General features: G+C 47.1%; 1 protein-coding gene across 1 annotated transcript; it reads left to right on the forward strand.

Moving 5' to 3' along the window:
- Positions 1–946: 946 nt before the first annotated feature.
- INTS15 (integrator complex subunit 15) lies at positions 947–6,345 on the forward strand. The gene is made up of 7 exons (XM_083152682.1): positions 947–1,121; positions 1,805–2,003; positions 2,274–2,495; positions 2,963–3,128; positions 3,285–3,770; positions 5,161–5,200; positions 5,981–6,345. Exons 2-7 carry the CDS (start codon positions 1,812–1,814, stop codon positions 6,243–6,245), a joined length of 1,371 nt encoding a protein of 456 aa, XP_083008808.1. The 5' UTR covers positions 947–1,121; positions 1,805–1,811; the 3' UTR covers positions 6,246–6,345.
- The last annotated feature ends 8,369 nt before the right edge of the window (positions 6,346–14,714 follow it).

Below are 14,714 nucleotides of genomic sequence, written 5' to 3' on the forward strand. Positions count from 1 at the left end.
TGTTAGGTCGACATGCTGGAAAACCGACAGGGTTTTAGGTCAACATGAGTTTAGGTTGAGAGGGGCCTAGGTCGACATGGGACATGGTCGACAGGTGTCTAGGTCGACACATGCGTTAGGTCAACAGTCAAAAGGACGACATACGGTTTTTGACAGTTTTTTTACCCAAATGTTTGCACAGTTGACATGGACACAGTTTTAGGTGCACCACATCCCCTCGCTGCGCTCGCCATGCTTCAAACAGCCACATCCCATCGCTACCAAAAAACAGCCAAAAAACAAATGTCGACCTAACCCATGTCAACCTAACGCATGTGTCAACATAGACATCTGTCGACCTTGTCCCATGTGAACCTAAACCCATGTCGACCCAGAACCCTGTCGACCTTCCAGCATGTCGACCTAACGGTGTCGACCTAATGACTGTAGACCATCTTATGGTTGACCAACCGACCATATCCCGTTTTATCATGTGAGATAACAAGCAGTATAATGTATTACTCTGCTCAATAACAAATGAATAATATGGGATACAGAAAGCGCAGAAGTAAATGAGGAACACAATAGAACAGGAAGCTGTGTAACAAAATATAATCATTTATTACATGTACATATAGAGATACACTGCTTAGTCAATAGGCCAGGCTCTCGGCATGTGAGCAGCAGGGGGTATAACTGGGACAGGACAGAGCTGGAGGGAAGGGAGGCACTGATCAGCCTGGACCAGGGTAACCCTGGCAACAGGGTGACCACACAAAATTCACATACACTAATAGAGGGGCCTTCAGTATGACTGACAACTCGTCTAGCCCCGCCCCTGGTCCAGTTCTATCGTCCCCGCGGGCCAATCCGGTTGTTGGCAGGGATGGTTGCGCATGCGCACGGGCCGCGCCGCGCACTCCCCATGTTGTCCCTGTGGAGAGCCGCGCGTACCCGCGCCCCCTCCTCCTCCCCCCCAGCCTCCTAAGGGGGTGCTCGCGCCCATGTGACTAGGTGGGGGAAATAACGTCTGTTCTCGCGATTTCTGGAGTCCCAGAGACAGCCGGGGCCGGCGCCGGAAGTGCCTGTGCAGGAGGGAACCGTCACCGTGTGAAACGAACGAGCGAAGCTGCCACAAGCGGGTGTGTTAATGGCCCCAAGTTCACTGAGAGGCCCCCAGGGCCCAACGCTGATAGCTCATGTCACCTGATGCTGGGATATAGGATCCTGGGACACGTAACCCCTGCAGTGCAACAGGATCCTGCTCTCAGTCATCACCTGCCCCTGTAGGGTGACACCCCTGCCTGCCCTGCTCCATTACCCCCGGGGTATCCTGTGTCCCTGAGCAATGGGGGAGGTGCAAATGCTGCCAGTCATCTCTTGTTGCCCCAATTGCCATGGGCCTCCCCACTATTGCCATAGGCCTCCCTGCGACTGCCCCGGGTCTCCCAGCGACTCCTTGCGCCTCCCCTAAGTCAACATTGACAAAAAGTTGATACATTTAATGGTCAATGTGAGTTTCTTGCTTTGGATTTTTTCACGCTTTTCAATTCTCGTGAACTATACTTTGGTAATGAGTGCCATGTGAAGCGTGGCACTATGCGAGGGTACACATACTAATTGGGAGTCTATGTTGCTAGATTTCTACATTGACACCCCCCCCCCCCACCAAAAGGGAATAAAACTCATGTTAACTATTATGTCGACCTTTTGTGTGTTTCACCCTTGTGCGTGTTGACCTTTGTCACATCCAGGGTGTAGTTGGCTAATGTTATTATAAAGCATCTATGTATATAAGGTAATTTGTCTTTTCTCTTTCTGACAGGAGCAGGATGAGTGACATTCGCCATTCCCTCCTGCGGCGTGACGCCCTCAGCGCAGCCAAGGAGGTGCTTTACCACCTGGACTTATATTTCAGTAGCCAGCTGCAGAGTGCCCCAGTGCCACTGGTAGAAAAGGGGCCCATCGAGCTGCTGGAGGAGTTTATCTTCCAAATTCCCAAGGATCGGGGGAACCATGGCAAGGTGACGTCATATTCTACACCAACTATTGTACTGCGACCGTGTTTGGGTGTCTATGTACAAGGTGTAATATGTATACTTCATTTTATTATCATTTGACCCTCCAGCTGTTGTTGAACTAAGCATCCCAGCATGCCCTGCTACAGCTCTGCAATTTGGCCATGCTAAAACTGTTGCAGGGCATGTTGGGATGCGTAGTTCAACAACAGCTGGAAGGCCAAGGTTCCCATCCCTGCTTTAATGACTAACTAGCTGCTCATTCCTCTCTTTCAGCGGTTTACTGCCATACAAGAGCTGCAGCTGCTGGAGATCCTCTGCAACTATTTCCAGGAGCAGAATAAGGAGCCGGTACGGCAGGTCATCTTCTCCTCCCTCTTCAGCCCGCAGGGTAATAAAGCTGATGAGCAGCGCATGGCCCTGCTGGGGAAGCTGACGTCTATGGCTGTGGCGGTATGCCGGGTGCCGGTGCTAGAATGTGCTGCTTCATGGCTGCAGGTAAAGAGGAGTTAAAGCAATCCAACACTGCGTCCTTCTGTACAGACTTTCATGGTTGGTGCATGACTACAGACCCATATCCCACAGTGAGGCTCAAAGTATGTACTTGCATACTTTGAATACACAGAATGATTGCTCTAAGTCCGGCATGTCCAAATTATTGCTCTCCAGCTGCTGTGAAACTACAAGTCCCATCATGCCTTGCCACAGTTTTGCTATTGTGAATGCTAAAACTATGGCAAGGCATGCTGGGATGTGTCGTTTCACAACAGCTGGAGGGACACAGTTTGGACATGCCTTCTCTAAGAGATGGTTTCCTCTAGAACACGTAGGGTTTGGGTAATGGAAGTGTTACCCAGCGTTGGTTTGACAGCTATATATTAGAACTGTATATTTTGTTGGTTATGGAGCTTTATGCACCTTTTCATGTTGCTTTCTGTGCTGTTTCCCTGTTGTGCTATTGGCAGCGCACGCCAGCTGTGTACTGCATAAACTTGGCCAAGGTATTGGTGGATGACTATGGCGGCTTGGTTCCGGGCTCCATCCAGACGCTAAAGCAGATCTTCAATGTCAGCCCCCGTTTCTGCTGTCAGTTCATCACCGCCGTCACCGCACTGTATGACATGTCTACAGGTGAGTTCTGGGCTACCGTACTGTTCTTCTGCTTTGTATGTACAGTAAGTAAAAATGTTTAATTACTGTACTGCAGCCAAGGGAAGTCCTCCCCCGGGTCCTAAGTGAGAAGCGTAAAAGGATTAATAATACAGCTTTCTTTGCCATAATTTACAGAGGATCTCCTCCCACCTCACAATCTCCTGGAGATGATTGTATCCTGGATTTTTGAGGATCCCCGTCTCATTCTGATCACGTTTCTCAACACCCCCATCACTGCCAACCTGCCCATTGGCTTCCTGGACTTCTCTCCGTTGATGAGCCTGGTGCGGTGGTGTGTGATCGCCCCCCTGGCCTACAGGCGCAAGCAGAAGGCCGCTGGTGGTGGGATAATTGCAGACAATCAAAGCCTTTACTCTAAGCTACACTTGAGTGTCCTGCAGGGCCTTATGGTCCTTCAGACCCACCTGACGGAGAAAAACCTGTATGGACGACTGGCGCTGGTGCTGTTTGAGCAGCTTGTGCCTCTGGTAGAAGAGCTGGGACAACTCTGTGATGAGCTTAACCCTCTGAACGCTGAGCAAGAGATGGAGCTGGCACTAGACCGGCTGGCACAGGCACTGCAGGTCTCCATGGCCACTGGAGCCTTGCTTTGTACCCGAGGTAAGACCTCCGTCTGAGCTATTTACATACTACGCTGCATTTATAATGCTTGTTATTGGTAACACCATGCACCATTCTGTCCATTGCTGGGAACAACCGTGGCATAGAGGGAGGTGTAAAAAGTGCAGACTAAGCAATAAGTCGGCTTTTATCTATCTTCTTATAGAATGTAAGTTAGTGCTACCTTAATATGGATTGGTTGCTATGGGCAACTTCCCCACTGGTGAACGCCTTCATGTGATTCCCCGCAGCTGCATGTGTGGCGATGTTTAAGCTTACACATCCCCTCGTATTCGACTGCACGAGCAAAATCTCATTCTACGGTCGCCGTCTATCGAATTATTTTTTGAACTGACTTTTAACTGGGCACTAGATGGCCAAAAAGGGGGCGGGCACTGATGTCATGTGATGACATCGGCCCAGAGTTTTCATGCTGACGCCTATAAAATTCTGGGCGTCCCCTGCCCGCTCTCCGCCCCCCAGCCGAAGGTGTTTGCACAGCGGGTCTGTCACTTATATGCATGCGCAGACCCGTAACCGCGGTCACTGACCAGAATTCGGGCCTTACCGAGTGAATTTGAATCAGGCCCTAAATGTGGATCTTTTCTATGTGTTGACCAGCTCCATTCAGCCATAATCCTTGCTCTCTAAGGGCCCCGTTTACCATTGTTCGCATTAACAATGCGATCTGGGCGGAATATTACCACCCAGGATCGAGTTGGAAAATGCGATCATTTCACCCCAATGTATTACCGGCCAGGGGGCAGGGACAGGTCTCCAAAAAGAGCCCGTCCCTGCGATGCCCGCAGCCGGAAGCCCACCCCCCCTTTCTGCGACCCCGCTGACCTCACTGCCGCTTGGGCAGTGCGATGTGTAGCCATAGGCTACAATGGGCTATCACCATATCAGAATGGCAATAGCCCAGGGGTGCGAAGCCGGGCTGCAAGATGTTGATACATCGGGCAGCTTCGCATCCCTCATAGGAACCTATGGGGGATGTGGCTGGCGGCGCTGCAGGGGGGATCGGAGATTCCTGCTGCGGTCCCCTGTGATACATTCGGGGGACACTTAATATTTGCGGTTAATCCCCGAAAACTGTTGTTTTGGGGGATTTAGCCGCAAATATTATTTGATAAATGCGGCCCTAAAAATGACAGTTTAAAGGAATACGTACCAATGGCTGGATTAGGATGTCTGCATTAAGAGTAATGCTGGAATTTTGGGTGTGTGTTGGGATTCTGACCCCAGTATCTCAACTGCTTCCACCCTGACCTGCTGTATGTATGTATGTATGTATGTATGTATGTATGTATGTATGTATGTTAAATGTTTACGCTCTAATGCTATATTGTCCAAAGAACTGAGAATGAGCTCTGAATTTTTCTTGCAGATGACCTCAGAAACCTTTGTGTGAGGCTTCCACATAACAAGTGAGTGCTGGCTGTGTTTGTGTGTGTGTGGCGGTGGGGGGTTCATTTAACCAGTTTTGTTATAAAGTAACATGTAGAGTCACAAGTAGTTGAATCATCCCAGGCTTCTTGGGGAAAGTATTTTCAGATTTATATGAAACATTTCAATACTATCACAGTAGTTAACCCTTTATGACCTATTGCGTGTTTTTAGTGTACCCCAGTGCTGACGTTGGTAAAGTTGATGAATAAAGGCCCTGTTTCGGTCATTTTTATGTTTAGTGCAGAAAGCATTGTAGCCCTTTAAATGGACTTAAGGTCATAAAGGTTATATGACATTTTATACCTCTGCTCTCACATGTCAGAACCCAACATAATTCATACATTGCCCCTTTAGTAGCTGGCTGGGCTTGCATTATACCTTTTCTGCACTATTCTAGAAATGGAATGTATCATCTGTGTCCCTCTTACTGTGCTCTCACTACAGCTTTCTGCCTAGCCTAGTATAAAGTGGGACTAGTGCTATATAAAGCATGTATTCTCTTGCACTGCCCCCTCGCCAACCAGCAGAACTGTGGCATCTAAGAGATTGGTACAGACTACTTGCAGCATTCAACACCTGCTGTCCCAATCGCCTTTCAGGCTTGGGATGTGTAGAATACAAATGGCATGGGTCTACAAGTTAGCGGTGGGATATTCATTGAATGATAGAGACCACTAGAATAAGAACTTTGTTTTTGCATTGGAAAAAACTGTGGTGATGCTTTTTAACCTTTTTTTCTTTTTGAATTCCCTCTTTAGCCTGATGCAGTTGGTGGTTTCTGGCCCAGTTCAGCCACAGCCTGCCCACCCTACTCTGTCCCAAACATACTACCCTCACATTCATACCCCACCTCTTGGTTACCCCACTCTCCCTGCTCACACATCGTTACCTGCGCACTCGGCCCTGCCTGCCCATGCAGCAATGCCCACACATTCAGCATTACCTGCACACCCGTCTTTACCCGGTCATCCTGTGCAGACCTTCATCCCAGGAGTCACCTTTCCTTACCGGCCGATGCGTTGATTTACGGAGAGAGAGACTGTCATGGCTCCAGAGCTGGAAGAGCAGAAAAAGGGGCTAGAGAAGCTACAGAGAGCAGGAGATAAAGCTATCCGTCACCATACGTTGTGTCCAGGCTTCCTTATCTGTAACATTATGCCTAACCCGCAGCTGCCTATGCCATGTAGGTCATAGTGTAATGCTTTGGTCATCAGAAATAAGTAATGTATTCCTCAGACATCACCACGTTCTCTGACGTCTTGTAGAACTTTGCTATTTAGCGCAGTTGTCGCAATGTAGTTATCGAAGACCAACAACATTGAGTTGTACTGTGACCTGGTTCACTGCAGAGAGCACTTCTTCCAGCAATGCAGTAGTCCCTTGTGCTTCCTCACTGACCACACAACAGGAGATTGTGGAGGGATAGCGGGAGCTGGACCTGATTGGTCTGCACAGACGAGCTGGCCTCTGCTGCTTCTGGCTAGGAGGAAGTTATCCCAGGAATACACAGCGCACAGAATGAAATGCTCTGGCGTGGGGGAAGGCTGACACAATGTGCTTTATATTTTTATATAAAAAGTTTTTTTTATTCGCTATATATGTAAAACCATCATGAGAATCTAGTCACTAGCTCTTCCTGCTCAATTTCCCATAAATGAGTGCGATTGTCACAATAATACTGCAGCTTCCTACCTGTACACCTTCCCTGTGCCGTTACCACCATTATCCCACATGTTGCTGTCTAGTGACATATTATCAAGTGATCTTTGCTCCCAGGAGTCACAATGCTCTTCTGTGGATAATTGTTTGGAATGTTTTGTGGATTTCGATCTGTATGGATTGGCACCCCTCTCATCCTGTGCAGCACCGCCTGTAGTTATGGCTATATGAATTTAGAATGTTCAAGCCATTGTGGTTTTTTTTTTCTTTTGTAACCAGTTTATTAGTATTTGTTTAATGTCATTTAAGGGTGTTCAGGACTGGATGTGAATTATCGCAGCACATTTTGAGGAAGATATGTGCTACGCTCCCCATAATGCTTGCAGAAAGCCAATATATAGGTGTATTTATCCCTTTGAGTGTCAACGTTGAGAGATCCTCAAAATAGCCTTTAAAAAATGCCAGCGCCGCCCACAGTGACTGTTCTTTTTTTTTTTGTGTGCAATATGTAACTAAACGTCAAATAGTTGAGTCATTTTCTGCATTTGTATTTCTTTATACTAAAAGAAAGTGAGCGGCGCTGGCGTTGTTAGCGGTTATTTTGACGATTTCTCACAGCAACATCGGCAGTCAAAGGGTTAACATCCTGAGTTTCGTTAGTACAACCTAAAGACTAGAGAAAATTGTGAAGCCCAAAAACCCCTCTTAATGCGACCAATAAAACCCCAAACCCAATGAAACGATGTACTGAAAATGTAAGATTCTAAAAATTAGCTTGGGTAGAATTGTCCAGAAGATACTGGTTCTTTATTTTCATGTGTATATATATTTTTTTTAATAAAATTTGAAAAATAAAGGATTTGTTAGCACATATCTGAACAATATGGTGTAGTGGTTAGCATTACTGGCTCACAGCGCTGAGGTCATGGGTTCCATTCCCACCATGGCCCTAACTGTGTGGAGTTTGTATATTCTCCCTGTGTTTGTGTGGGTTTCCTCCGGGTACTCCGGTTTCCTCCCGCAATACAAAAATATACTGGTAGGTTAATCGGCTCCCAACAAAATTAACCCTAGAATGTCTGTGTGTGCGTGTACATGTGGTAGGGAATATAGATTGTAAGCTCCACTGGGGCAGGGACTGATGTGAATGTTCATATATTCTCTGTAAAGCGCTGCTGAATATGTGTGCGCTGCGTAGGAAACTGGTAATAAATAAATAATACTGGTATATGAAGCCATCTTCAGCCTCACCTATGTTAGATACGGTATCACTACAGAGTTACACAGTTGTTGAGGTTGAAAAAAAAAAAAAGACAAGTCCCTTAAGTTCAACACCTAAGTTCATGGGATGAAATGTAGTGCATAGTAACATTGATGAAAATCTTAAAGAATGTTGTATATAAACCAGACTCAAATATGCAACAACAAATTGCAAAGAAAATAAGTTTGAAAAGAAATCTCAAAATATAAAAGAAAAACCCCAATAAATGAAGAATTGTGGGTCGCAAACTCCAATAAACTGTTATACAGACTATGTGACGAGGAATATGACCCAATATTGCAATAGCCACAAAGTAGTCTGTGCGAGAGTTATATTAAACTAAATACCCGTCCATACACACCTAGAGGCTATTGTTAAAGATATTGCTCAGAATGGGCCTTTCATTCCGCTGGGCAAATCAGACCCTGCAGCTGAACTTTGCAACCGTTCATTCTTAGGCATTCCCTCCCTAAGTCCCAGGGGGGCTCACCGCTTACGCTCTGGAGTGTAGCAATGCCAAAAATATGGCCGCCGAACCATTTTTCCAGACATCTGTGCATGCGCAATGGAGTCAGATTGCTCTAATGCTAAGACTGCTGCGCTGGTCTAGTAGAAAAGAGGGGGTGTGGACCAGTGGTGTGCGGTGGGGTGAGGCACAGCCGTTCCTGTCATACTAGCGTATATGCTGGTGGTTTGAATTTATAAAGTGTGTCAAAAATACAAACAATATATTTAAAAAAAAATCTTATTTTTATTATGCTAATAATTTTTATAGTGAAAACTGGAGTAAAAAGTCTATGGCAGGTGAGGCAGACCTTTTCTGCACATCTCTTATTAAAACTCAGCGAATCTTTAGCAGTGTATACTGCTGCACATGTGTATAATGCCAGAATGTACCCCATGGCTGGTTTCACACACTCCGGCTCCTGCCGGGCGGTGAAATCCCGCACGGCCAGGGAGCCGTGCCGCACACATTAGTTTATCATGGAGGGGATGGCCACAGCCCGGCAGCCGTCCCTTCCAGTGGCGGGATCTGGCTGCAGACGTGTGGCCGGGCCGTGGCCGTGTGAATGGACACAATAGTGTCCATTCAAAACTAATGTGTGCGGCACGGCTCCCGGACCGTGCGTGATTTCACCGTCCGGCAGGAGCCGGAGTGTGTGAAACCAGCCCATGGCTCATATATTGTGTGCAAATCTGGCTCTGGAACTTGCCAGGGACTCTTGAGCCATTTATCTTGAGCCATTTATCTCACCTCAAGTCCCTGGTGTGGACAGAGGAGACTACCCATGAGCCTTCTCTCTTAAAATGCCTCTGGAACCTGGAGATGCAAGCTTTAAGCTTGAAGCACCCAGGACAGAAGACATGAGACATAGCAAGTTACGATGGAACACACTCAAATAAAATACATTAATAGAGATACCTAAGGTGGATTTTCCTGTTGTGGAATAGTTATAATGGTAATTGTGTATTAGCCGGGCAACCAATTAGCATACGTACGCAGGCGTAGGCTAAGCTACACTGTCAGCGTAGTCCAACGGCTGCCTAGCGTAGTTAGTGTAGGGACTCCATGGCAGCCTGGCTCTGTCCCTGGCATCCATGCCAAGCCTAGTGAGCGCCTCTCACAGCGCCAGTAACCGCCAGATCCCCTGCGCTGGCAAATGCTGGTGGAGAGGCGCTCCTGCGTCTCAGTAATTATTAGCATATGTATGCATGAGGCGCAAGTGCGTCCTATGCACAATAAAGGAGGCATTTTGAAACCCCCACTATCCACGCCAGCCCGAAGCTTGGCGAGCAGATGCGTCATGCGTCCTCCCAACATGTTCAGATCCCCACTATCCGTGTCGGCGTGGAGTTGACTTTCTAAAGTGCGGCAAGCTTTGAGCCCAAAGCGTGGTGAGGGAAAGCGGAACACATGTGAAGTAATCCGCGGCCCCTCGCTGCGCTCGCAACACTTTATAGAATCAACTCCACGCCGACGTGGATAGTGGGGGTATCAACAGGTCGGGAGGATGCATAATGCTTCCCCTCGTGGGGCACGCTGCACTCACCACGCTTCGTGCTGCCATGGATAATGGGGGTGTTTCAGGAACACATATATGACAGGGACGCTGACTACGCTGGCCGCAGTAACACTACGCTACTTCTGACAGGAGCTTACTACGCTAGTGGGAAGACTATGCTACTTCTGACTATGCTGGCCGCGTGAACACTGCGCTGATTCTGACAGCGCCGCTACGCTAACTACATACCGGGTGCCCGGCTAATAGACAAGTACCATAGGCAGTGTCCAGATACTGCAAACTGGCATATTGGCGGGTAATTCAGTTAAGTGCATAGTCCGTAATGTGATGTGCAAATGGCATGGAAACAGCAGTGCATGGCAGGCATGTTCCTTTTATCGTGCTCAGGCTTGCCGACTTTTAGGTTGCCCTGTCCAGGAGAGGGCAGTCAGCTTAAGGAAGTAGGGGGTGGGAGAAGTCAAGAAACAGAGCAATGTGTCCCTCCTGGAAAGGGTCATGTTGGTAGGTATGGATGCCCAAGCTTTCTAAATGATGGTACAGACCCAGGGGCAAATGCTCAGTTTAAGAGTATGGCCGGCTCACAAACCATTTGCTCCCAAACACTGAAAATAGTTAAATCCATTTGATTTAACCAGTGTATCCAAATTAACTTTACCAGAGTTTTGCTCCAATCAGAAAGATTGGACAGATAATCTTATAATGTGTACCTACTAGTAGTCTGCCTCCGTACCCTGCGTTTTAATACAGAGCAAAAATCTGGTAATGCTAGTTTGGATACGGGTGTGGCCCATCCGGGGGGGGGGGGGGTGCCTGTGATAGGGTAGGGATGGACATCGGAAGCCAACCATCAAATGATGGCAGTGCTTCCACCATTGAAACTTTCGATGCGATGGTAACTAACCATCGAATCAAAAGTATTCGATGGTGAAAACTAGTTATATGACTAGTGCATGCGCAAAAGCCTGTATTGCCATTTGTAAGGTAGTAATTGAGTTTGGTGGCAGGGCCCAGGCTCTGAGCAACATATTACTTTATCATTGGACATTGTGTGTATAATATACATATATAATATTCACACAATGCCCAATGATGAAGTAGTATAATAATTTTGTACACATTATTAACACTTTAACAGCAAGTAATCAAAATGTAATAAAATTAGATAAATTGTAAACTAACTCGTTTTAGGTTTCACTATTTTTCCAGATAGGAAAATGTCTATTTATTAAGGCAAGTGTAACTACACACACACACACAAATAAGGGAGATGACGGTATAGTGGTCATCACATCATTTATATGGTGAGATAAATATTGCAATGAGCAGGGCTGGCTCTACCATTAGGCAGCTGCCTAGGGTGCCAGGATCTGTGGGGGCACCACTATAATGCCACCCACTAGGCGATTCTAGCTTCCATCGTCAGCTATATGGTCGCTCAGTGACCATATTGCCGGTGATACCTAGCAACCTTCGCCGTGTGTGCGCTCCCACCGCAGCCCAGCGACCGTCGCTGGTCGCAGGAACTTGCTAGAATCACTGGTCCCCAGTAAAATACTGATAACCAGCAATTCGGTCACTGAGCGACCAATCGCTAGCGACAAGGTCACGTAATATAAAAAATAGTTCACTATATATAAAAACAGTTAAGGTGCCCCTACACTGAGGCGATTTGGTCCGATTGTGGCCAATTGCGACCAATCGACCCCTTAAATCGGACCAAATCGCCTCTCCCTGACATGCTGTTGGGTCCCGTGCGCATCGGACCCGACCTGGTGCTCAGACAGGCAGGCAGCCACCCGTTCCTCCTGGCGGTGGGGCGGGTGGGAAGCAGGGATGCATGCAATCTATCACAACGGATCGCATGCGTTCCTGCCGCCGGGAAGGTCCCTGTCCTGTGTCCGTACACTGCTGCGAGACGTCACAGCAGTGTATGGGCACCTTTATCTTGGTTCATTCCACTGGTACCCCAGGACTGTGTATATTGTTCCTCACTATCTCACTATATTCACAGAAACAGACAATCTCTGACCAACACTTCACTGATGATCATATAGTGGTTGCTGCCTGGTAATACTAATGCAGTATATTAATGAGTGTTGTATGTGACTGACATTCACAAATATCTGTAGCTAGTTGTATTGTGTACTTATTATTATTATTGTAGCTTGCCTGAGCTGGTATAACATTCAGTGACTTCTCCTCCTCTCTGAGTCTGAATCCTCCAGAGCTCAGTAGGGATGGACATCGATGGTCGATGTTTCGGAAACATCGATGTTTTTCTTACGATGTTAGTGTTTTTACCATTTAATGGTGACCTTCCGATGTTTGTCACCATCGAATGCTAATCATTCGATGGTGTACCGATGGTGGCTTATTTTTTGTAATTCCCAAAAGCTATGCCTCCCCTGGCTGCTGTATCTGTGTCAGGGAAACTTCCTAGGTTCGTTGGAGGCTGTCTGACTTTCTCTCTGCTTCCCTCCCTCTCCCTCTCTATGGTTGCTGTAGCTGCTAGGCAACAGGGCCCACTGCTAGTTCTGATTGGCTCTCCCTGACTCAAAGAGCCAATCAGAGCACAAACCTCACCCTGCAGCACCAGGCAGTCACTCAAACAGCAGCAAATTTCACAGACACACTGAGCTCTGGAGGATTCAGACTCAGAGAGGAGGAGAAGTCACTGAATGTTATACCAGCTCAGGCAAGCTACAATAATAATAATAAGTACACAATACAACTAGCTACAGATATTTGTGAATGTCAGTCACATACAACACTCATTAATATACTGCATTAGTATTACCAGGCAGCAACCACTATATGATCATCAGTGAAGTGTTGGTCAGAGATTGTCTGTTTCTGTGAATATAGTGAGATAGTGAGGAACAATATACACAGTCCTGGGGTACCAGTGGAATGAACCAAGATAAAGGTGCCCATACACTGCTGTGACGTCTCGCAGCAGTGTACGGACACAGGACAGGGACCTTCCCGGCGGCAGGAACGCATGCGATCCGTTGTGATAGATTGCATGCATCCCTGCTTCCCACCCGCCCCACCGCCAGGAGGAACGGGTGGCTGCCTGCCTGTCTGAGCACCAGGTCGGGTCCGATGCGCACGGGACCCAACAGCATGTCAGGGAGAGGCGATTTGGTCCGATTTAAGGGGTCGATTGGTCGCAATTGGCCACAATCGGACCAAATCGCCTCAGTGTAGGGGCACCTTAACTGTTTTTATATATAGTGAACTATTTTTTATATTACGTGACCTTGTCGCTAGCGATTGGTCGCTCAGTGACCGAATTGCTGGTTATCAGTATTTTACTGGGGACCAGTGATTCTAGCAAGTTCCTGCGACCAGCGACGGTCGCTGGGCTGCGGTGGGAGCGCACACACGGCGAAGGTTGCTAGGTATCACCGGCAATATGGTCACTGAGCGACCATATAGCTGACGATGGAAGCTAGAATCGCCTAGTGGGTGGCATTATAGTGGTGCCCCCACAGATCCTGGCACCCTAGGCAGCTGCCTAATGGTAGAGCCAGCCCTGCTCATTGCAATATTTATCTCACCATATAAATGATGTGATGACCACTATACCGTCATCTCCCTTATTTGTGTGTGTGTGTGTAGTTACACTTGCCTTAATAAATAGACATTTTCCTATCTGGAAAAATAGTGAAACCTAAAACGAGTTAGTTTACAATTTATCTAATTTTATTACATTTTGATTACTTGCTGTTAAAGTGTTAATAATGTGTACAAAATTATTATACTACTTCATCATTGGGCATTGTGTGAATATTATATATGTATATTATACACACAATGTCCAATGATAAAGTAATATGTTGCTCAGAGCCTGGGCCCTGCCACCAAACTCAATTACTACCTTACAAATGGCAATACAGGCTTTTGCGCATGCACTAGTCATATAACTAGTTTTCACCATCGAATACTTTTGATTCGATGGTTAGTTACCATCGCATCGAAAGTTTCAATGGTGGAAGCACTGCCATCATTTGATGGTTGGCTTCCGATGTCCATCCCTAGAGCTCAGTGTGTCTGTGAAATTTGCTGCTGTTTGAGTGACTGCCTGGTGCTGCAGGGTGAGGTTTGTGCTCTGATTGGCTCTTTGAGTCAGGGAGAGCCAATCAGAACTAGCAGTGGGCCCTGTTGCCTAGCAGCTACAGCAACCATAGAGAGGGAGAGGGAGGGAAGCAGAGAGAAAGTCAGACAGCCTCCAACGAACCTAGGAAGTTTCCCTGACACAGACACAGCAGCCAGGGGAGGCATAGCTTTTGGGAATTACAAAAAATAAGCCACCATCGGTACACCATCGAATGATTAGCATTCGATGGTGACAAACATCGGAAGGTCACCATTAAATGGTAAAAACACTAACATCGAAAGAAAAACATCGATGTTTCCGAAACATCGACCATCGATGTCCATCCCTATGATAGGGTTCCTCAGGGACATGGGGAAGGGGAGATTACAGCCTCCCCGTGTGGTCCGGACAGTTCCGGTTTTTCCTAAATGCGTTTTGTCCGGTTC

This window comes from Crinia signifera, chromosome 7 (genome assembly GCF_055691185.1).
Source record: "Crinia signifera chromosome 7, ASM5569118v1, whole genome shotgun sequence".
Classification (NCBI taxonomy): Eukaryota; Metazoa; Chordata; class Amphibia; order Anura; family Myobatrachidae; genus Crinia; species Crinia signifera.

What these genes read in the sequence shown, in the direction of transcription:
- INTS15 (XM_083152682.1), top strand. Translation starts at nt 1,812, where the DNA reads ATGAGTGACATTCGCCATTCCCTCCTGCGGCGTGACGCCCTCAGCGCA. An exon ending in ACTGTATGACATGTCTACAG is followed by an intron (nt 3,129 to 3,284) that starts GTGAGTTCTGGG and finishes CATAATTTACAG; the next exon opens with AGGATCTCCTCCCACCTCAC. An exon ending in GTGAGGCTTCCACATAACAA is followed by an intron (nt 5,201 to 5,980) that starts GTGAGTGCTGGC and finishes TTCCCTCTTTAG; the next exon opens with CCTGATGCAGTTGGTGGTTT.